The sequence below is a fragment of the Cydia fagiglandana genome, chromosome 1 (assembly GCF_963556715.1).
Source record: "Cydia fagiglandana chromosome 1, ilCydFagi1.1, whole genome shotgun sequence".
Classification (NCBI taxonomy): domain Eukaryota; kingdom Metazoa; phylum Arthropoda; class Insecta; order Lepidoptera; family Tortricidae; genus Cydia; species Cydia fagiglandana.
This window is the reverse complement of record NC_085932.1, coordinates 24,379,859-24,402,897: the sequence shown is the minus strand read 5'-3', so window position 1 is coordinate 24,402,897 and position 23,039 is coordinate 24,379,859. Positions and strand designations below refer to the sequence as shown.

The 23,039-nt window shown below is 38.1% G+C and overlaps 2 protein-coding genes across 6 annotated transcripts in view; one reads left to right on the top strand and one right to left on the bottom strand.

Annotated features, from left to right (window-relative positions):
• LOC134666917 (uncharacterized) overlaps positions 1-2,811 on the bottom strand; it is a 55,832-nt gene extending 53,021 nt beyond the window's left edge. For 4 of the 5 annotated variants that reach the window (XR_010098565.1, XM_063524237.1, XM_063524243.1 and 1 more), the window contains exon 1: positions 2,647-2,794. Coding sequence is in view for 4 of the 5 variants with exons in the window: in XM_063524237.1 (XP_063380307.1) it covers positions 2,647-2,729 (83 nt within the window). In the remaining variant the exon portion in view is untranslated. Of the gene's footprint in view, positions 1-2,646 lie in introns of all 5 variants that reach the window. The other variant, XM_063524223.1, reaches the window with a different exon arrangement.
• LOC134667465 (aurora kinase B-like) overlaps positions 1-23,035 on the top strand; it is a 40,670-nt gene extending 17,635 nt beyond the window's left edge. Inside the window, exons 2-7 of the mRNA XM_063524886.1 lie at positions 20,004-20,115; positions 20,289-20,480; positions 20,699-20,855; positions 21,338-21,474; positions 22,237-22,468; positions 22,786-23,035. Coding sequence (XP_063380956.1) covers positions 20,039-20,115; positions 20,289-20,480; positions 20,699-20,855; positions 21,338-21,474; positions 22,237-22,468; positions 22,786-22,884 — 894 coding nt within the window. The 5' untranslated portion in view covers positions 20,004-20,038 and the 3' untranslated portion in view covers positions 22,885-23,035. The remainder of the gene's footprint in view (positions 1-20,003; positions 20,116-20,288; positions 20,481-20,698; positions 20,856-21,337; positions 21,475-22,236; positions 22,469-22,785) is intronic.
• The last annotated feature ends 4 nt before the right edge of the window (positions 23,036-23,039 follow it).

Genomic DNA, 23,039 nt, shown 5'->3' with positions numbered 1-23,039 from the left:
TATCATTGAGAAAGTATAACGAGTGCCTATACATAAAATATTAAATAAATACAAGTATTTTAATTTAACCAATTTATATTAGATATTGTTAAAAGAGAAAGAAAGAAAAGAATTATTCGTCTCTGCTATAAATTCATCTACATTTTAAAATTACTGGAATATCGAGCGGTATTATTTGCTTATATGTACGAAATACCAAAACTGGTAGGTGCGATGCAGGCTGAAGCTGCTTATAATTGTTATAAAAAATACATTATACTACAGGTTGTCTATTGTTTTCCCGAAAATTATATAAAATAATACTCATATGCCCGAATTTTATTTGCCCGAATTTCAATTGCCCGAATTGTTTGTTTACCATAAAAATGATGACACATACTCTTTGTTTACCAGATTATTAGATTCCAGAACGTACGAGTGCCATACGTGTTGTTGTCCATATTATTAATTGTAATAATACTATTTAATAGAATATTTAACCTCACCTAACCCACTTTTCCAGTAGTATTTCTTTTCTGTAAGGGTCGCAGTTCAAACCTAACCTAACCCATTTTTCTAGTAGCATTTGGTTTCTGTAAGGGTCGCAATTCAAACCTAACCTAACCCACTTTTCTGGTAGCATTTCTTTTCTGTATGGGTCGCAGTTCAAACTTAACCTAACCCACTTTTCCATTAGCATTACTTTTCTGTAAGGGTCGCAGTTCAAACCTAACCTAACCCATTTTTCTAGTAGCATTTGGTTTCTGTAAGGGTCGCAATTCAAACCTAACCTAACCCACTTTTCTGGTAGCATTTCTTTTCTGTATGGGTCGCAGTTCAAACCTAACCTAACCCACTTTTCCATTAGCATTACTTTTCTGTAGTGTCCGACCGAAGGTTCGGTTTCGGTTTCGGTTTCGGCCAGTTTCGGCCAAAAAATCATGTTTCGGCTGTAGTTTCGGTTTCGGCCAAAAAACGGCCGACCCTTCGGCCGGGCCGAAACTTACGAAATGGTACTTCGGAATAAGACCAAAAGTTGAGGAATAAGTAGGACAACAATATTAATACCTACATATTATACTGATTCATGTATAGGTACAGAAATTAACTGGTTTATTTATTATAAAACACAATTCCACTAATGAGGGCGCCACTGGACGGTCGACGCAGTCTTAAGAGGCTGTCAATACCTATAACGCACACACTGTCTAATTGTTTCGGAGTGAATGAGTGATTTTACCTCAATTTACTATTGGTTTGTGTTCCACATGTCCTCTACTTCAGCTTAGCCTTTGGCCTCGCTGCGCCATGCTCGGCCTCCGGTCTCGCTTTTTAATACAATGGACATTGGTTGGAGTCTGTGCTCAACTACTTACCCTGAAGCCTGAAGCACGGCTTTGACTTCGCATGAAAGTTCGCCTCACTGGGGCACTTCGGACTTTTAGGCCCAGGTGAAGATTGGTACCCGGCTTTGCGATATTGTCAACAAAAAATTTCGCGCTCGCGTTTTTGGTTGGTTTTTTGGTTGACCCTGTGTCTACATGTTAACTTGACTGGTGAATGAATAGAGTTAGACCAAGAAAATTCTGCAATGATTTTGATAGCATACGCAGTGCAACTAGTGCAAATGTTATTTATACGTCATAATTTCATAGAAGTTTTGACGTTTAAAATAACACTTGCACTGCGTGTGCGTGTGTTATCAAAATCTTTGCAGAATTATCTTGGTCTTAAAAAACTGCTGGAAAAGGTCTCAAGGATATTGGGTGTTGACAGCCCCATAATATGAGTATAAAAGGGGTTTTATGACATTTTTTCAACGATTTTAACAAGTCTACAAAAGTTTCGGTTTCGGTTTCGGTTTCGGCCGAAACTAGAGCCAAAGCCGAACATTCGGTTTCGGTTTCGGTTTCGGCAAAAAAACATGTTTCGGTCGGACACTACTTTTCTGTAAGGGTCGCAGTTCAAACCTAACCTAACCCATTTTTCTAGTAGCATTTGGTTTGTGTAAAAAAATATACCGGGTGTGGCCTGTAATATGAGCAATAAATTAAACTGTAGGCTGTACTCCTCATACTGACTAACATTTGTTCAGCGACTTTAAAAAAAAACTTGTTGTTTGATTTTTAACATACTTTAAAGTTTATTTTAAGACGCAATGTATTGCGAATTTTTATTTGTTTAAGGCGTGACAAGCAACGTCAATCACAATGATATGGCGTGGCGATGGCGTCCATTGAAGATAATATTTATTTTGTATGAAAAATAGGGAGTCTAAATAATTCATAATTTTTTAAAGTCGTAGAACATAAGTGTCACCGTTTGAGGAGTACAATCTATGTTTTAATTATTTGCTCATGTTACAGGCCACACCCGGTATTATGGCTAGTGAATTATGGCTTACAAAGATATTATTGAAATTGATTTTATGGCAAACAAAGTTTCTGGCACGTGATTAATATAGTAAGCAATAAGTATTGCATATGTAATTATGGGAAACAATATAATCGCTGTTGACTATTATGGCAAATGAAATTATGGCAAATAAAATTCTGGCAAGTGGGTGTATACCCAGATTTATGTAGCTAACTCTACTAGCAACTTCCCGACTTCGAGATTTCTCATAGAACAGTCATAAAGTCATAATAAACAAATAGTTAGACTCACCATTCCCACAGATGTACGAGGCAATCGAACATAACGCATCCATTTTCGGCGCTCATGCAGGAAGCAGCTGGAGCGGCAGCCATCTTTGATATTCCCTTCCAAATATCACTTAATTGAAACCACTTCTTTCACTACCATAATCAGTCCCTGTATGACGACACCGGCAATTTCACGGTAATCTCTGGAAAGAGAAAAGTGTCAATTAGAAACTTGATAGGGTAAGTGGCGTGAGCACGATGGAATAAGATGAAAGTGAAATTATTAATATGTACTGCAATTCTGAAAATGATTATCATGACAAATGTTAAAATGAAGAATATAACACAAAATTAATTATACCTATTTTAGATGATTGAGAGCATGGGCATCTTCTGCAAATACATACATAACTATTAAACTTATCAACTCGTATTATTAGTATTTCATTTATTTATGTATCCACATTATACGCTCGCGAGATGCGGGCTGCCGTGCTAATCTATAATTCGAACGTTAGTATAAACAAACATGAGTAAATTTGATTATCTAGGTATAACTTTGCTTCAAATTCCAAAGGGAACCCGGTTGAAGACAACCACAGTTAAACCACCGAGAAATGAATAGATAAATATTTGTGGTAAAGGCAACGCAATTGGCAACGGTAGTTTTATAGAGCGTGGATTAAGATATTTTCTTGGAAAAGTTACTTTCATAATTCATTTAATATAATTTTGTTTCATTAACTAACTGCAGATGTACGTGACTGTTAAATTTATATGGGTACCTACACCCATCACGTAAGTAGTTAGGTACTACCAACTCTCTAATACTACAACTTAATTCAGCAAAAACATAAAATTTTATAAAAAAAAGTCATTCTTTACGGCGGAAGCAATAAATTATACGTTGGAAACGAAAACTCAATAATATTTCTCCTTAAACGGGAAGATAAATTGTCCAACTTCGTAATACCTATTTCTCCGATAAACTTGAAGCCAGCATTTTCGTTTTTGAGATGCTTACGCAGTTAGGGTATATTGACACACATATTGATAGAAGCAGGATAAGCAGATTTGTCAGTAATTCTAATATCATTCAAAGGCAAGTGTAGGTTTTTTTAAATCTTAAACGCTCGTGCCGCACGAGTCGCACGACTCCCGGGCAAGAAACGCTTTATAGGCATAATGCACTTCGTCATTAGTCATTATCTGCTGCCATTTCCGATTACCACCATTATTCGCACTCCATTTGTCGCTTTAGCCGTCAAACCGTTAACTTTTGGCATTACCGATACCAAACAAAGTGATAATATTGAAAACAGCGGTCGAAATCAAATCGGTAAGATAATAATCGGAGCTTTACGCTTGGCTCTTAACTGGGATAACGATAACAGCCACTCACGACCGAGAACACATTACATTAACCGTATGTTTTGCAGATTTATTAAGATGCGCGGCAAGAATGGTCTTCAGGGCAGGGACCCCTGAAGATACTTGAAAGCGATCACATTCAAGTATCTATGGATCACTCGCGACGCGATACATCAGGCGTTTGCTATAAATATTGTAGAGCTAGTAGCTGTAGGGTGGCGCGGCAATTCCGGTGATTGAATGGTCTGTCGGGCACGCCTTCGGAATGGAATCCTACAACTTAACTCACATATGGCCCAAAATTGCGTTCACGATTTTATCGATTTTGTATTACGTAACGACATATAGAACGTTAGGCTTAGAATACTCTTCGAAATGTATAAACAATATTTAATATATGGTGCGGTGGTATTTTATTTTATATATGGTGCGTCTAAAATACATAGACCGACGACCACATAAGATCATTTTGTGGATACTTCTTCTTTGTCGGTCCGTAATTGCAGCTCCTGTGATTTGTCTCCATTGGTCTCGAACACTCGATCTCCCGTAGCCCTCACCGCTTGAGAGAGTTGGCCTGAGGTCGCCTTTATAAGTTACTATTTCCTACTATACACTACTACATACTACCTACTAAATACATTTACGGGTAAAACAAAATATGTTACATATCTGAAAGAGTAATTTACTTCTATCAAAGTTCTAGCCCCCCTCGTCTAGTCCTAGCTATTTTGAACTTTACATCATCTCATTCAAACACACCACCGAATTAGATAGGTATAAAGACCAAAGTAATCAAATATATCAGAACGCATCTTTATTTCTATGGTAACAAAGATGTGGCCGTCATTATCACCAGCCTCTACCCGGAATTGAGCAAAAATGTAATTAGTTTGATAGAAACCTAAATTTAAAAATAAAAATCGTTATTCTTAATCACATTGATTATTAATTGAATTCGATGTGATTAAATATTATGATTTTTATTACGTATCATTATTATTTAATAATTACGAAAAATTATTAAAATTATTAAATTATTAACGTTAAGTTAAAGTTAAAACGTTAGTTTTCGGGTAAGAGAAACAGTTGGTTTTGCTAGGGGCAAGAGAAACAGTGTGAGGATTCCTTCTTGCCCCAGCGTCTCTGTTACCCCATCTAACCTTACCTAAATCATATATATGTAGAAAATACACTTTTAGTGGTCGGTTTGCGTTAAATTATGATAAACTGATGTATATTAATTAACACTTCACTGACACTTACTTGAAACAGACTTTTCGATCAGAATTTTTTCTATTAAATTAAATAAATACCTATCTAATCATGATATATATAGTTATATAGTTCGTTTTTTAGCATTAGAAAGAAGGTAAGCGATCTTGACATGTATTTTAAGTGACAAAATGCTTTTTAAAAATCAATAACTATTACTTATGAAAGCAGAAGAATATAAAGGATCGTATTAGATTCATAATGGTTAAATATTTGCCGTGACTTATTTTTAAAGCGTGTTTTTAAAATTAAAATACACATCAAGATTGTTTTCTTTTTTCTAATGCTAAAAAAACGAACTATTGATTTAGTTGATCGACGAAGTTTTGGTTTTTTCCTGTCCCACTTAATAACGATTTTTACCTTAAGAAATTAGTTGATAAAATTCCATTTCGATTGAATCAGATTTTTTGTCAAATCACCGACTTTAAGGTCATGATTATGACCAAATCTCTCTACCCGTATGTCGTTGCAATGTCCGGCCCTTACCCCGTGAGCACTATCTCGTAACTAAATAGCCATCTTTTACTATCATTCCACTTCCATGGGGGATAATTCTCGGAATAAACGGTATTTTATATATTATCTAATCCAGGATACCTACGAGGTAAATTGCAAAAGCTGGCACAAAAATGTTTCTCCATTGTAACATGTTACATGATGGAATGACATACATTTTTAAAACATTTAAATAAATAAACCTTCACTCTGTTTAAACTTAATATTTATTACATTATAATATAATATCACTATTAAGGTTAGTAGTTGTCTCACTTAAGGGTCACAGGGTAACCAGTCCACAGAACGCACGTGCCAACTCAAGCAAACCTCAAATGATATGATACTTATGGCAGTGTTAATGCATGATCATTATTACAGATTGTACAGTCACCTACTTGTAGCAACAGTTATCATCAGATGATCGGGGCGTGTGCCGCGACCAGACATGACTAGTGAAAGTGTCCCTAACCAACCAGCAACGGTACTTTAGGTACCGGAGAAACGTAGGCCATGATTTAAGAATATTCGAGACTGAAACAGCATCGACAGTGTCCTCGAACAAAAGCTACACGTGAAAAAGGATGTGTATCGTTAGTGAGACAATGGGAAGTGTACCGATTTCAAGTGTCGAATGCAGATGTGACTTGAATAGTGTGTCGTGTCGATGAATGCATAATTCATGGTCACCGCGAGCTTTCCTCTTGTCAACTCGTCACACCACTCGAGCTACTAGCGGTGTGGGCAAACAGCTTTCCACAACGTACGGCCCTTGCTCGCAACTCCACAACACTTTCAATCGGATGAAAAGCAAACTGCGTGCGTACAAACGATTAGTTTTACATCCGATGTGCGGGTTTGAATTGTAAAAGGAGCCGGTTATGTATACAGAGTTTACTATGGAGACAATTCAGTGAAACGAGCAATTCTTGTATAGATATTGCTCGAATTGCTAGTTGAAAGTTATTTCAAATATTTTGTTTAGAATATACAGTTTCGAAGTTATTCAAGAAAATAGGCAAACACTTGTTAAAGTATACCTACATACAAAGACTTGTACGGTAGGTGCAACTAGTACTTACGCGGGTAATATGAGTAGTAAACATATTTCACGTGCTCCACACACAAGAAGGCCGAAGGGGATGAAGACCGTTACGCGGCCCCATATCTTATCCCTGTCAGCGTTAATCCAGACTGCGAGGGGATTCGCCGAGTCGCGGCGCGGTCAATGCCCGGAAGGGCAATTTGGCATTCTGGAGACGAATATTTCGTTTCATGTGAATTTGCTTACTTTTGCCATTTCCCTTTATTCCACCCATGATTCGTTCACATGTTGGACCCTGTACAAACTAAATGTTTCTAACTTGCTTATTTAATGTCCGTCTATTCAATATTTAACTTGAATACATAATTAAATAGATTAATTATAGGTAGGTACTTGCGTGAAATGTAGAATAGTGGGCTAGATCCAACATGAGCTAAAATTGAAGTGGCTTTGTGAGGTTTGCTTTTTCAAAAAGTATCAAATGTTGCAATGTTCAGTCTTATTTAATTTTCTAAGAATAATAAAACTACCTACGCTGAATTTTGGATACGGGGCTAAAGTCATGGGACAAGATCGTTTGTTAATGAACCAGGTAAACCGGTAAGTAAACACGATAGATGTGTCGTACTCAATCTTCCGCTCTCCCCAGTTAAAAGTACCTACGTTCTCTCTTCCTCTACCTCCTCTTATCAAGAACTACTTAAATAGCTAGCCGATTTTTGAAATTCGACCACTCGATTTCGTGTATTTCATTAAATGATACTAGGCGTTTAAATTCTACTAATAGAATTGAATTCGAGTGGTCAATACCACTAGATTCCAAATTTCGATCGCTCGTATTTAAAAAATTTGCATTTCGCCGTTTTCCACCGATTTTCGAGTGACGAAATCGAGCGATCGAAATTCAAAAATCGGCCCCCTGCTATCATCTCAAATTTGAACCATATCATATAACGTAAAACATATGACACTGCACTTTAAACTTTCTTATACCTAATCACATATCTGTTCTTATCTTATATTCCTGTATAGCAACGCCGTTACTATTTATATAGTTGGGGACGCAATTCACACATGATTTGCTTGGGTAGGTATGTTGAAAAGGGTCGTCGTCACATTTTTCAGCAGTCTCAATTAACACTCGCAAAACATTCCGGTATATACTATACCTGACTTTAGAGTATCACTAAACCAGTAACAAACGTTTCAAATGGTAAAGAAGCCAACAATATAATTTGGGTATCATTTATACATCACGTACTGAATAATATATTGACCCAGTTCCTGTTACTTTTATACTAAATAAAACCCATAGGAAGTTAAATATTAATCAACAGCCTAAAAAGGAACGTCCATAAAGCGAGACCAGCCCCAGGCGTCAGACTCGTGTTTGCACGAATCAATGAACATTCAAAGCTCAGAAATTGCATAATAAACCGTAGCAATAACTAGGTCATCTAACAACGTGCCAATAATTATTACACTTACCAGTCACTCCGGGAACGATTTTGCGTCGCACTTTGTTTATCTCCGAACAAACCCAGTTCTCAACCAATTCACGGAATTCCTATTACACATAAAGTAACTAAAGATAATAAATGTTGGTTTGTTTCGAAAATTAACAGTTTTCCGGGGTTGAAATGTTTTCCCAGCTCGGAAAATGTATCGATTGAGCGGCGCGCGGCCGCGCGTCTAGCGAGCGAGTGTGAGCGGCAGGGGGCGACGCCATGCCTCGCTGCCTCACCCTCTACATCTACACTACTACCCTTGCGCGCGTTTTCCACGTTTTCCCGCCACCGGTATCGCACCGCGGGTAGTTCACACTACACTGGCATCCACCTCCACCGCTGGTAGCCCGCTACATAGTAGACCGCCCGCTTGTCTCGTTTGTTGCTAGCTAAACACTGCTTGTTTCGTTTGTTAAGGCCGGTTATTGTGTGTGCACAAAGGAGCCGTACAATGCACAGCGACACGATATGTCTGGCAATTGGATGTAGGCAATCAACAGAGGATTCAATAATAAATAGATGTAGTAGGTACCTATTTAAGTGCTGTTTACCTTGAAGGTAATCAATGAAGGTTCAAAAGATCAATGCCCTTTCAGTACCCAATTACGTAAAGTAAACAGTTTTTTTTTTAATGACAGCTAACAATAATACCTACCACCTAGCATGTGGTTCTGTGAGCCATATACCTCGCGAACCGCCGATCTCGCGAGCCGCCATGGATTGGTGGCATTGTGAAAACGTAGTTTACGTAGGAGATACCTACTGTTTGGATGTTCCCTTTACGCATAATGGATAAAGGCATTTCGATGAAACTTGGTATACAGATACCCACTTGGTATTCACTTACCCTGGAAAAGGAGCTGGGGAAACAGTTTTTTTGTACATAATCTAATTTAATGTGCTATACCTAATTACCTACCTCTACTGTCGACTAAGGCACAGCAAATACCTACAACACATTGTCAAATGAAAATGTGTATATACAAAAAATCCTCATTACTTACCACTTCACTGGACTCTCTCTCTCTCTATCATAAAGGATGCCGAAAATATTACCTAATTAAAGAAAATATGTCTTAATTAAGAATAAGAATTAAGAGAATAAACTTATATAATAAAGTCCTTCTTAAAACAATAAACTAAAAACGCACGACAAAGCCAGTCCTCGAAGTTATATACGTCGACCGATACTAGACTTTAGAGTATCGCCAAACCTGTAAGTAAACACTAGAGTATCACAGAACCGAGAGCCGCCTACAACATCCGATCCTCGCTACAAATTAAAACCACAGCCGCATATAGCTATAAACTGCGTAGCTATCGGCTAGATAATAAACAGGGGTTGAGTGAGGCGCTGAGGGTTGGGGTGGGTTCGGGACACAAACACTTCACGGGGAGTAGTCTAGTGCTTTCATAACCATTACGTACTTGCATCCCTACCGCAAATTGTTTTTATTCCTTTTTAATTACTTACTCGGAAAATTGCATGCCTAACTATAACCTGAAGTGATGATGTATTCATGATCGTCCTAGCGTGGTCCCAGCTTTTTGCCACGGGTCATGGGGCAGCTAATGCCAAGATTTGGCGTAGGGTCTAATTTTTACGAGACCGTCTGCGTCGCCAACTTGGATTCGAAAAATATTCGTTCGCCACACGTGAGTGTTTCAGCCAAATTATGTTTTTTTTGCTGTACTTAAAATAAAGTTAAAAAGTAGTTTTCAGTTAAAAAAATATTTTTTTCCTCAAATAATATAGTCGATGGTAAGCCCTAAACCACGGCGTTGCATGAACAAGAGATTTCCTTTGGCAGGATTGGTCATTAGGACCCAAGGATGGATTTAAGAAGTGGAGCCACCGAGATTTTTGATGTAAATTTTTAGGGGTTGGGGGGGGCTCTTGACTTTATCTTGATATCTATATCATTTTAGTTACTAGGCCAAGTTTGGTATCGTTTTCGTATAAATCGGGGATGCCGAATTCATTTATGATATAATTCCGGCACCATTCCAAAGTAAAAACACATAAAATATGAAAAAAGACTTTTTTTAATTCCTCTTCGCGCTAAAACTGCTGAACTAATTTAGTTGAAATTTGGTATAGAGATGGTTCGAGTCCCAGGAAAGAATATAAGATACTTTTAATCTCAAAAATAATCCCTAAAGGGTGTAAAAGGGAGGTGGAAATTTGTATGGGGATTCAATAACCGCTGAACCGATTTAGATAAAATTTGGTATAGAGATAGTTTGAGTCCCGGGGAAGAACATAGCGAGGGGTGCGTGCTCAAACCCGATAAGTCGAGTAAAAGGATTTTTGAAATTAGAACTATATGTGACATGCGTAGAATTCTTATTTGAATCATAAAATATTTGGATTTATCGGGTTTGACCATAGGATAGTTTTTATTCCATTAAAATCCCTTAAAAATGAAAGGTTAAGGTGTAGGATTGTATGGGAAATCAATAAAGGCTGAACCGATCTGGATGAAATCTATGTCTACATCTTTGATTTAGTTGAAAATGATACTAAACTTGACTAAGAACCTAAACTTAAAGAATTATTAACCTCAGACGTCGCAGACGCTTAAAAACCCCCCCACCCCCCACCTGCATCAAAAATCGGGGTGGCTCCACTTCTTAAATCCATCCTTGGGTCCTAAGGACCAATCCTGCCAAAGGAAATCTCTTGTTCATGCAACGCCGTGGTTGACCTTTTTATGCTCTGAGCACACTCAACTAATAAAACGATTAAAGAAAAAGGAAGTGCACAAAAACAAAATATGTCAAAAAATCAGAAATAATTGGACACAATAAACACCGGCGAAGATACTAGGGTTTAGCTTTTAGTTCCGGAGATAATCCCATTTTTGATATACACTCCATAGGTGCATATTTTTCGAAAAAATAATTAATTATTTCATAGGTGCATATTTTTCGAAAAAATTATTAATTATTTTATCGACCAAATTCAATTACTTATATTAATTTTGGTACATATATATTTACCTATAGCTTAAGCTCTTTCATTAAAAAACCTAACACTTTCAAAATTCAAAATAACTATTTCTATAAAAGCCAATTCTCAGGCCACCATGCCAGATTCCGCTAAATTTTTTCCAATAATTAAGCAAAAAAAAGAAAGGTTTGGTTTTTCAAAAATATTTCAGAAACCATTGGAAATATCACCAATATGAAAGCAGGAAATTCCCTAAAAAAAGTGCTACCTCCTGTAACTGTACCACCAATGTTTATAATTTTAATTGCGAGCCACAAACAGAGCAAAGAAAGGAGAGTCTGGCTTCCGTGCCTTCCACTTTATTCAGACACAGTAACAAAAGTAAAATTTATCATATTAAACATGAACAATAAGTAAGAAAATAATTGGGTAGTATTAAGATAGGGACAATCAACTTTTCGACTGACAGTTGTTTTGATTGTCTCTTGCATAAGGTACTCAAAATGTCTCTAGAATTACCAAGGAATCTGGCTTCTAATACACACAGCTTCTGTTTATACCTAACAAACAGTTGGCACCTTGAATGTTTTAAATTCACCATAAACTGAACAGCTGACTGCAAAGTTTGAGTCAGTCAAATAGTTGATTGATTTGCCCATATTAAGCAACACATACTTGGCCTGTTTGTTACGATATGACGTACAATAGTCTCTATTTTATGGCCTGAAATAGGTAGAAAGTTGAAACTCACACAGAATGAATTTCTATTGCTGCTGTAGAAACATAACTAGTACAAAATAAAATGGTCTATTGAGAGTTGGGCATATATGTCTTTTGGTATTTTTGTATCTTTATAATGGTAAACATACAAAGTTCAAAATCGGTGTGATAATAAAGAAAAAATATACTAATTGTAAAAATATGATTAATGGTATAAAAGCCCTCGGATTTACCGTGTGGGAAACAATTCTTTCCATGATCTTAAAATGAATTAACCTACTTACTTACTAACCTACGCGGCCATCTGACCCGTAGGAAGGTACTTAATGCATTTTATAGCACTACATTAAATTCTTACTAATAAGACTAGCGGTGCCATATGGTACCATTTTCCATTTTTGTATGGAAAATGAAAAAAAGATACTTGAAGCTTTAAATGATCTAAAATTACTTCAAGAACAATATACTAGAAAATTTTACAATACTGAGGCCTAAAAAGGTTCAGGCTGTAGTGGGTTAATACTATACCAACCAATCCCCGCGACTAATTCCCATATTAATCTGCACTGCTATCCCACTTCTGCTTGATAGCACATTATAAATTATCCTTTTGTAAGTACATTAATCCAAGTAGTAAACAAAACAAAACCCGTTTATCACTTTATCTGGCATTGACAGTATTGACATCTGACGAAACGTCAATGTCAATCTAAAACTATTAACAGACGCACGCACCGAACCATGATACTGGCACATATTGGTCCAATCTCATTCTCGTTCTAACCCATAGCTGCATCCCTATCGGACGTATGGCAAACCATAAAGGCCCGTCCAGACCAGATGGTCTACCGCACGCATGTCTACCGCGAATTTCAAACTTAGTCAATTGCGGGCATCTTTCTCACTCTAATTACGCCTTAATTGGAGTAAAAGAGATAGATGCCCACAATTTACAATGTTTGATGTCCACGGTAGGCCAGACGAGATCATCAAATTGATCAGAAATATATCTAGCGTCCACAAAGTACACAATTTAAGCAGCAATTTTAGATTGATTAGTATTTAAAAGCGCTCGAAATTAAAACAAATGCCCCCCAACGCGCAGCCTAGCATCTAAAATTGCTATATATTTATTTTTGAGTCCGACTTGAGCGGCTACCGCGGAAACCAAAACTCGCAAAATTGCGGGATCTTTCTTATTTACTCCAATGAAGGCGTAATTACGCCAAGCGCGCACCACGATTTTAATTTTTGCGACACGATTTTAGAATCGCGCTGTAATTTATCGCAGAAAATTCAGTGCGCGCACTGCGATGAAAAAGTCGACGATTTGTTCATTCTCGACATGGATGTCGTACCAGTCGCTTGTCGTGAAACAATATGCAATCGCTGTATGACTGAGTATTTATACCACAAAGGTGATCTCCTTCTATTTCTATAATTAAACGGTCAACATCTAGCGTCTCATCTTGTAACTCCATTGGAGAAGCAGGTTCCGATATGTTGACGCTTGGAGAGCGAAATGCCGACTGAGGTCCCGGCTGCGATTTTATTATCGCAGTGCGCGCGGGGCCATACAGCTTCGTATGCTGCAATTCACTTTGCGACAATCGCGTCGCGCGCTGTCGCGGAAAAATGTAACAAATCACAATTTTAAAATCGCTGCGATTTTTTTGTCGCATATGCGCGCACCGCCATATAAACCCATACGTTACATTTCTGCGACTAAATTATCGCGCGACAAAAAATCGTGGTGCGCGCTTGGCTTTAAGCCCCCTCCAGACTATGCGCGTGAATCGCGGGCGAAGCCGCGAACGCGAATGTGGAGTCCAGAACGCAGACCTGCGAAATCGACTCCACACTCGCGTTCGCGGCTTCGCCCGCGATTCACGCGCATAGTCTGGAGGGGGCTTTAGAGTGACAGAGAAAATGTATGTAGCCAGCATGACTGTTTGTCTATGTTTCAAGCATGTTGCATGTTGTGTAATGCCGGCTACATACGTAACGATAAATCGTTGCGATAAAACTGTGCAGTCCGACTGTGCAGATAAATCGAACCGTATGTACGACAAATCGTTACGATAATCGACAACGATTTGTCATACACACAGTTCGATTTATCTGCACAGTCGGACTGCACAGTTTTATCGCAACGATTTATCGTTACGTATGTAGCCGTATTTTTATTCCATTAAAATCCCTTAAAAATGAAAGGTTAAGGTGTAGGATTGTATGGGAAATCAATAAAGGCTGAACCGATCTGGATGAAATCTATGTCTACATCTTTGATTTAGTTGAAAATGATACTAAACTTGACTAAGAACCTAAACTTAAAGAATTATTAACCTCAGACGTCGCAGACGCTTAAAAACCCCCCCACCCCCCACCTGCATCAAAAATCGGGGTGGCTCCACTTCATAAGCCCGCTCCACACTCGTGCGCGAATCGCGGCGCGAAGCCGCGAACGCGAGTTTGGAGTCGATTTCGCATATCAGCGAACTAGACTCCACACTCGCGTTCGCGGCTTCGCCCGCGATTCACGCACATAGTCTGGAGGGCGCTTTAAATCCATCCTTGGGTCCTAAGGACCAATCCTGCCAATAGTAGAAGAGCGGACCGCAAATTTTCTAACCGACTTGATACCACGATGAAATGCACAATGGTTTCCCATAAAAGTGATGCTAAGTCCGAATTCGATAGTCTGCCACGGCGGAACTTGCCGAAAGTACGAAAAAGAAGGCCACTTCCGGTGCCAAAAAAGGGGGTTGATTTAACCCATCTGATACCGAAATAATAGTTATGGCAGCAGTTAGAAATTTACATGTAGACACATAAAAGCGAAGTCTGCCAGTATTTTTTTTGCCGGAAGTGCTTGGCAGACGCTCTCAAAGGTGGCCACCGGGACCCCTAATTTAACCCATCTGATACCACCATGAAACCAATTCCAGTCGGTAGGTATGAACCCTCATGTCAGGAATATATAAGTCTGCCAAGGCTTTTCCTGCCGGAACACCTTGGCAGACGAGATTATGTGAGCAAGGTAACCATCGGTTACCCTACACTAACCCATCTGATACCACCATGAAACCAATTCCAGTCGGTAGGTATGAACCCCCATTTTAGGAATATATAAGTCTGCCAAGGTTTTTCCTGCCGAAACACCTTGGCAGACGAGATCATAAGCAAGATGATCATCGGTTACCGTACACTAACCCATCTGATACCACCATGAAACCAATTCCAGTCGGTAGGTATGCACCCTCATTTCAGGAATATATAAGTCTGCCAGGGCTTTTCCTGCCGAAACACCTTGGCAGACGAGATTATGTTAGCAAGGTGTACATCAGTTACCCTACATCAACCCATCTGATACCACCATGAAACCAATTCCAGTCGGTACCCAGCAAACATTTTAAGTATTTTTTCCTAGGCTCGAAGAAGATTTTACCAATTTAAGTGAAAATTACGTCCTAAGTCACCAATTATTTTACGTATTGTACACTTTTACTTCCAAGTCAAAATATAGGGATAATAAAACGTAAATTTCACTTTATAAATACACCATGAAGTCAGGGACTTAGGGGTTGAAAATAAGGCGAAATATTAGGTAAAATTAACCTTAAACCCTAACCAATAGGTCAAATATACTAATAAGGCCTTTTAGGTGTATATGCGACGTAATTATTTCTTATACGGAGACCATGAAGTCAGGGACTTAATGGTTGAAAATCTGTCGAAATATTAGGTAAAATTAACTTCGAACCCTGACCAAGAGGCCAAATGTACTAATAAGGCATTTTAGGTGTATATGCGACGTAATTATTTCTTATACGGGGACCATGAAGTCAGGGACTTAATGGTTGAAAATAAGTCGAAATATTAGGTAAAATTAACTGCAAAGTCTGACCAATAGGTCAAATGTACTAATAAGACATTTTAGGTGTATTTGCGACGTAATTATTTCTTATACGGAGACCTTTAGGTCGTCGATTTTATGTCGATTTAGCTACTAATTTTAGGTAAATGTTACTTGAAATAGATACCAAATTGCGACCATATAGTTAAAATCACTTGTAAAGTACTATCAATACCATAAGGTTGTGCCGCCATTTTCTTTCATTATAACGAGATGCTAAATATGAAATTGCATGATTTAAGTTGTTATATCTTGAATGGTGCCATCGCACGGTACTTCATTGTGCTAATATTCAAAATAAAACAATATTTTTGATCAAATCAATACACTCACACACGCAAATATTCAATTACAACACTCAATTACAAGCAAATACTTATATGCATTTTGATTTTATAAAATGTTGAAAACTTAAATATTTCAAAAGCCCATCGATAGTTTTGTATGTAAACCTAACATACTGCACGAAAAAATTTTCTGTGCACTAGATTTCATCGTTCTTCATCAGCGTAATCGGCCTAAATTATTTTACATGACTTAGTGGCCGCCATTATCATTGCACAACTTAAAGTTGTTTTCTTGTTAGACATTTTGTTTCTGAGTGAAAAGAATATATAAGCGTAATGTTTGTGTCTCTTTTTCTCTTCATCGCGTCTCATCTAAATATTGCCTCGCAGAGTAATTATATGGATAAAAATATGTCGCCATCACGTCTAAAGGTGGTAAAGATTACCAAATTAGTAAATTTTAACTACGCGGCACGTCGTGGCGACGTCGAATCCACGTCGGAAACATGACCTAGTGTTGACCTAATGGTTGTAATCACTAATTTACCGTCAATAAATACGTCGCCGGCACGTGCGTTTTTTCCCCATTTATGTCGACTCGACGTGCCCACGACGTCGATTCGACGTGCCTCATTTTGGTCCCCTAAATTGTGCGACCTAAAATAGGTGCCTTTTTCGGAATATCGACCAAAAATGTTTGCTGGGTAGGTATGAACCCCCATTTCAGGAATATATAAGTCTGCCAAGGCTTTTCTTGCCGAAACACCTTAGCAGACGAGATTATAAGCAAGATGACCATCGGTTACCGTCTGCCAAGGTGTTTCGGCAGGAAATGCCCTGGCAGACTTACATATTCCTGAAATGAGGGTTCATACCTACCGACTGGACTTGATTTCATCGTGGTATCAGATGGGTTAGTGTACGGTAACCGATGGTCATCTTGCTTATAATCTCGTCTGCCAAGGTGTTTCGGCAGGAAAAGCCTTGGCAGACTTATATATTCCTGAAATGGGGGTTCATACCTACCGACTGGAATTGGTTTCATGGTGGTATCAGATGGGTTGATGTAGGGTAACTGATGTACACCTTGCTAATATAATCTCGTCTGCCAAGGTGTTTCGGCAGGAAAAGCCCTGGCAGACTTATATATTCCTGAAATGATGGTCCATACCTACCGACTGGAATTGGTTTCATCGTGGTATCAGATGGGTTAGTGTACGGTAACCTATGGCCATCTTGCTTATAATCTCGTCTGCCAAGGTGTTTCGGCAGGAAAAACCTTGGCAGACTTATATATTCCTAAAATGGGGGTTCATACCCACCGACTGGAATTGGTTTCATGGTGGTATCAGATGGGTTAGTGTACGGTAACCGATGGTTACCTTGCTCACATAATCTCGTCTGCCAAGGTGTTTCGGCAGGAAAAGCCTTGGCAGACTTATATATTCCTGACATGAGGGTTCATACCTACCGACTGGAATTGGTTTCATGGTGGTATCAGATGGGTTAAATTAGGGGTCCCGGTGGCCACCTTTGAGAGCGTCTGCCAAGCACTTCCGGCAAAAAACATACTGGCAGACTTCGCTTTTATGGGTCTACATGTAAATTTCTAACTGCTGCCATAATTATTATTTCGGTATCAGATGGGTTAAATCAACCCCCTTTTTTGGCACCGGAAGTGGCCTTCTTTTTCGTACTTTCGGCAAGTTCCGCCGTGGCAGACTATCGAATTCGGACTTAGCATCATTTTTATGGGAAACCATTGTGCATTTCATCGTGGTATCAAGTCGGTTAGAAAATTTGCGGCCGGCTCTTCTACTACAAAGGAAATCTCTTGTTCATGCAACGCCGTGGTTGACCTTTTGCTGCACAGACTGCACAGTTTTATCGCAACGATTTATCGTTACGTATGTAGCCGGGGTAAGCATGTTGTTTTTTTTGTTATTTGAGATACATTTTAAAACGGAGGCAATTAAAAAGTTTAGACCATAGTTTAGACAACATTAATGTTGCTGAGTGTGAAAAGTCCCCATATGCTACGGTCATAGACATAATATATACATAGACGGTGTCTCAGCGAGCTGTCACTGTTGCCACTTTTGTTTAGTGTACGATTAACGATTAACAAAGCGGCCCACGTTGCTGTAGCCATGTCGATAAAGTCATATCGATAAACTATCGACATTTCTTGCAATTTTAATTTTACTTCAAAGGCTTAACGATACCTAAAATGACCAAAAACGCTTTTATTCTTTATTGTGGTTATCAGATCATAATTTTATAGTCACGCCCCTGCAGGGAACCAAGGGAAAGTTCAGATATTTAATTAAAATACATAAATACCTCCTAAAATAGGTGTTCCGCAATAATTGAATTATATTATTATATTATAATATATTCATTATCCATTAGCATTTCAATTATGTTTATGTTTAACGAAGATATTGAAGCTTCAATTAATCGCTATTTCGTTCCGCTGTGTAGCGTTTATCGATATATAACATGATTAAAATCGACTTTTCACATCCCTAAAAGAGCACACATATACGCTTTTACGCACACATACACAGCCCGGGCGCATCAAGAAAGGCAACACTTGATTTGAAGTCCACCTTGTCAACAGTATGGTTGTCCTTTTTTGACAAACGGCATTTTAAAAGAGCGAGGAGAGAGAAATGATACTAGTTGCTGCGTCGTGAAAGAGAACAGAAAAGGTTGGGCCCTTGGCTACGGTGATAATAAAAAACAACGGGTTGCACTCCGGGAATGCCGACAGAAGTGAAAACTCAATGACTAGTCTAAAATGTCTGCAACTCTATTGTATTGAAGCATCCTCCTTTCTATTAAAAAACTTTAGTTCCGAAATTGCTGGTCAGTGAATTTGTTTAAAATTCGAAATTCGAATTTGTAGCGTTAATTGTTTAAAATTCGAATAGAAATTGTAAAGTTACCTTGCAGACCTCGCATATAAATATATTTGGTCATGATATTTTGAGTTTTTTCACCAGTACTAGAGTTAACTTTTATTAGCGATTTCATCAAGATGTAGCTTTATTGAATTTATATTTGAGTGATATAAAGTTAGAATGTAACTGTGAGATCCTCGTATTTCAACCCGTACAAGATTAGAACCTTATTCATGCTATTGAGTTTTTCTTTATTGATTTAAATGCCATCTAAATGAGTGGCCATCTAAACGTTACGGTCACGTGATCGCCTTACCCTGTCTCTAGTTTATCATTTTTTCCCTACTTCTTAAATTAAACCGGCGTCGCTAAAGAATTTTTTACTTCAAAAATAGTTCCAGTCTGTCAAACCACTTTGTCAGTAGAAAAAGGCACAAAATTCAATGGTTCTGTGGGACGATAACCCTTCACGCCTATTTTTTTTAATTTGCCGCATTTTCTACTGACGAAAATGACTTGACAGACTATATTTCATAATACAAGATGAAATTAGAGAATAATTTATTTCAAAAAAGATAGTAAAGCAACAAAATTTTTCCCAAACGGCCATGTGTGATTTATTACATTGAAAATGAAAATAACATTCACATACGATCACACAATAAACGTAAGGTTGTTCCGGTTGTTCATGTTGTTGTTGTTGTTTTCTATTTGTATCAAGTTTCACCGTTTTTAGTTTTGTATTAGGGAAAAATATGGGAATAATTATATAATCCTGGCCACATTTAATCCATAGACAAAACCTCACTGTCATGTCAAATGTCAAACGTTTCAAATTTATTTAGTGATTGGATTCAGTAACGGCTTTACCGCAAACAAAACAGAGGGATAAGAAGGAAGTAATATAATAGTTTTATTTACTTTTCTGAAATAAAATGGCAGTGGAAGCCGTAAAAACTGAGTTGCTTGATCTGGAAAACAAGATAACTAACCATCCTGCGTATGGAAATTCGTAAGTCGTATTATAAGTGATAACACATCGTCCCTACACACGGTGTAAATTACTCGGTAGTATTTTGATTAGGTACAATTATGTGAATAAATATCACGCATCACGCTAAATAGGCGCAATATTATGACGTCGAGTTATGTGAATAAATAATAATCCTGCCTTCTGATTTTCAGATACACTTGGTCGCCTAGAGATTTTGAATTGGGTTCAGCCCTTGGCCGTGGAAAGTTTGGACATGTACACATAGCCAGAGAGAAGAAAACAGGCTTCCTTGTTGCTATTAAAACTATGTTCAAGTCTCAAATAATGAAATCGCATTGTGAGAAACAAATACTACGGGAAATTGAGATTCAATCTCATTTGAAGTAAGTACTTAGTTTTGCTATGTTTTGAGTTGCCATTTGGCCTGGACTGGACTGGCCATTTCAAGCACTGGATACAAATGTGTTGAGTTTGATTAATCTCTCAACTTTTAGGGGTCTATATTTTGCAGTAAAATCATCAATTATGCTGTTCTGATATTGTAAAAGGTATTCGGAAGCAAGATGATAAGCTATAATTCTAATTTTCGAACTGTTTATAGACATCCAAACATTCTCCGGTTGCTGACATGGTTCCATGATGAGAGGCGCATTTACCTGGTGGTGGAGTTTGCAGCAGGTGGCGAGCTATACAAACACCTCACTGATGCACCTAAGAAGCGTTTTCCAGAAGCTAAAGCTGCCAAGTATATTTATCAGGTAATATAACTTTCTTATGTACATTCTTTAAATTTTTATTAGGTCAGTGCTGTTATAGTTATTGAACAACTACCTACTCTTTTTTTTATAATAAACTGATCGGCGATTGGCTCTAGTCACACCTGATGGAAAGTGAAGACAGAGCCTAAGATGTAGCTCACCGGTTCAGTAATAGCCTATTCACTCTAGCTTTAAAGAGACCGAGGTCATATTTTTCAGGGAATACAGATGCCGGGAGCGCATTCCATTCCTTAGCCGTCCTTACCAAAAAAGACGACGCAAATCGTTTTGTGCGGACAAATGGAATACTAACCACGAACGGGTGCATTCGCTCCCCGCGCCTGGATGTCCGATGATGGAAAGGGGATGGTGGGATCAGGTCATGCAGCTCTTGTGCGCACTCTCCAGAATGTATCAATTTTTTTGCCCAGGCCTATGCCTCCATGTCTATACATGACTACATATTAAATATTTGGTTATAGGTGGCAGATGCAGTGGAGTACTGTCACCAGAACCATGTGATACACAGAGACATCAAGCCTGAAAACATTCTAGTTTCCTTCAGTGGGGACCTCAAACTAGCAGACTTTGGCTGGTCAGTGCATGCACCATCACAAAGGTAAGCATTTTTTAATTAATTTCTTAATAGATTTGTCAGCTTGCAATGTCTATCAGTTAAGAAACAAAAGAGAAGCATTATTGTGTTATTTAATCAAGAGACAATTAGGGTCTGTTTCACAATGTCCAAGTAAAGTCCTAAATAAGCTACTTGCCACTTAGGGGCTGTCCATAAACTACGTCATCGATTTATGTCAATTTTTACCGCGCGCGGCAGGCGATCCAACAATCGACCACATTATTTCACAAAAATTAATTATTCGGAACAAAGTATGTATAGCCAAATAGAAAAATGATCTGTTGCAATAATCACTACATTTACTGTTCCATAGAAACTGTTTAGTGCCGTATAATTCAATTAAAGTACGACACTTTTCATTATCCATGTATGCGGCCGCGCGAGCCTACTGAAATATATACACACCCGTCGTAACTGCGCGCGAACATTCCTTTGCCGCGCGTCGAAACACCGACAATGAATGGTTCGTCGCGAGAGCACCAATGATCGAGTTGGCTCGCGCGGCAGCTCGGTATCCATTGCGCGCGGCTGCCGCGCGAGCCAATGTTCGATGGCTTGCCACGCAATATGGAGACGGGCCTTCATGCTACCATCATCCCCCCCCCCCATTTGAAATTATGTAATTTATGAACAGCCCCTTACCTGTCAAAAGTCATTTTTTTAAGCTATAATACCTTTCCAACTTAAGGTAATTTATCTGGCAGTTAATTTATTTGTTAACTAGCTATGTAATTATCTCTACAGGCGTAAAACAATGTGTGGTACCCTTGACTACCTTCCACCAGAAATGATCAAGCGGGAAGTGTATGATGTGTCTGTTGATCACTGGTGCATTGGAGTGCTACTGTACGAGTTCCTAGTGGGCAAACCTCCATTCGAAAGCCAGACTCAGGATCAGACGTATGCGAGAATCCTGTCTCTGGACATTAAATATCCAGATCATGTGCCTGAAGGAGCTAAAGATCTTATATCAAAAGTAAGCATTTTACTTGCAGTATATGTATGTATAAGTTGACTAATCAATATTTTTTTAATACAATGATGTCAATGATTGCAAAATCCCTTTTTAGGGGATATTATAATTGTTGATTTGATAGTGATAATGATAAGCTACTTCAAATGTATAATAAAATTGTATACATATAAACATTTTTTTGATGATCATTTTTAATTATGGTTAGAACAAAGTAATCTACTTATACTGTATGTATAATATTATAACTATTATATTTTAAAATAAATTCTTGAAATAAAACCAGTTTTGGTTTCACAATCAATATGTTTTTGTTTCAGTTGCTACGGCATTCAAACAAGGACAGATTGTCTCTAAATGCAGTGAAAAAACACCCTTGGGTGCAGAAGTTCCGGACCGAGGCATCATCAACATCATAGTATTTGCCTGTTAGTACCTATTCTTTATTTGTGTTGATTCTTGTTTTAATATAATGATAGCTAAATATAATGAAATGATAACAATTTTTTCTAACATTTTCTTCCGTGATATACAAGTGTATAAGTACATAATTTAAAAAGAAAAAACAAATATT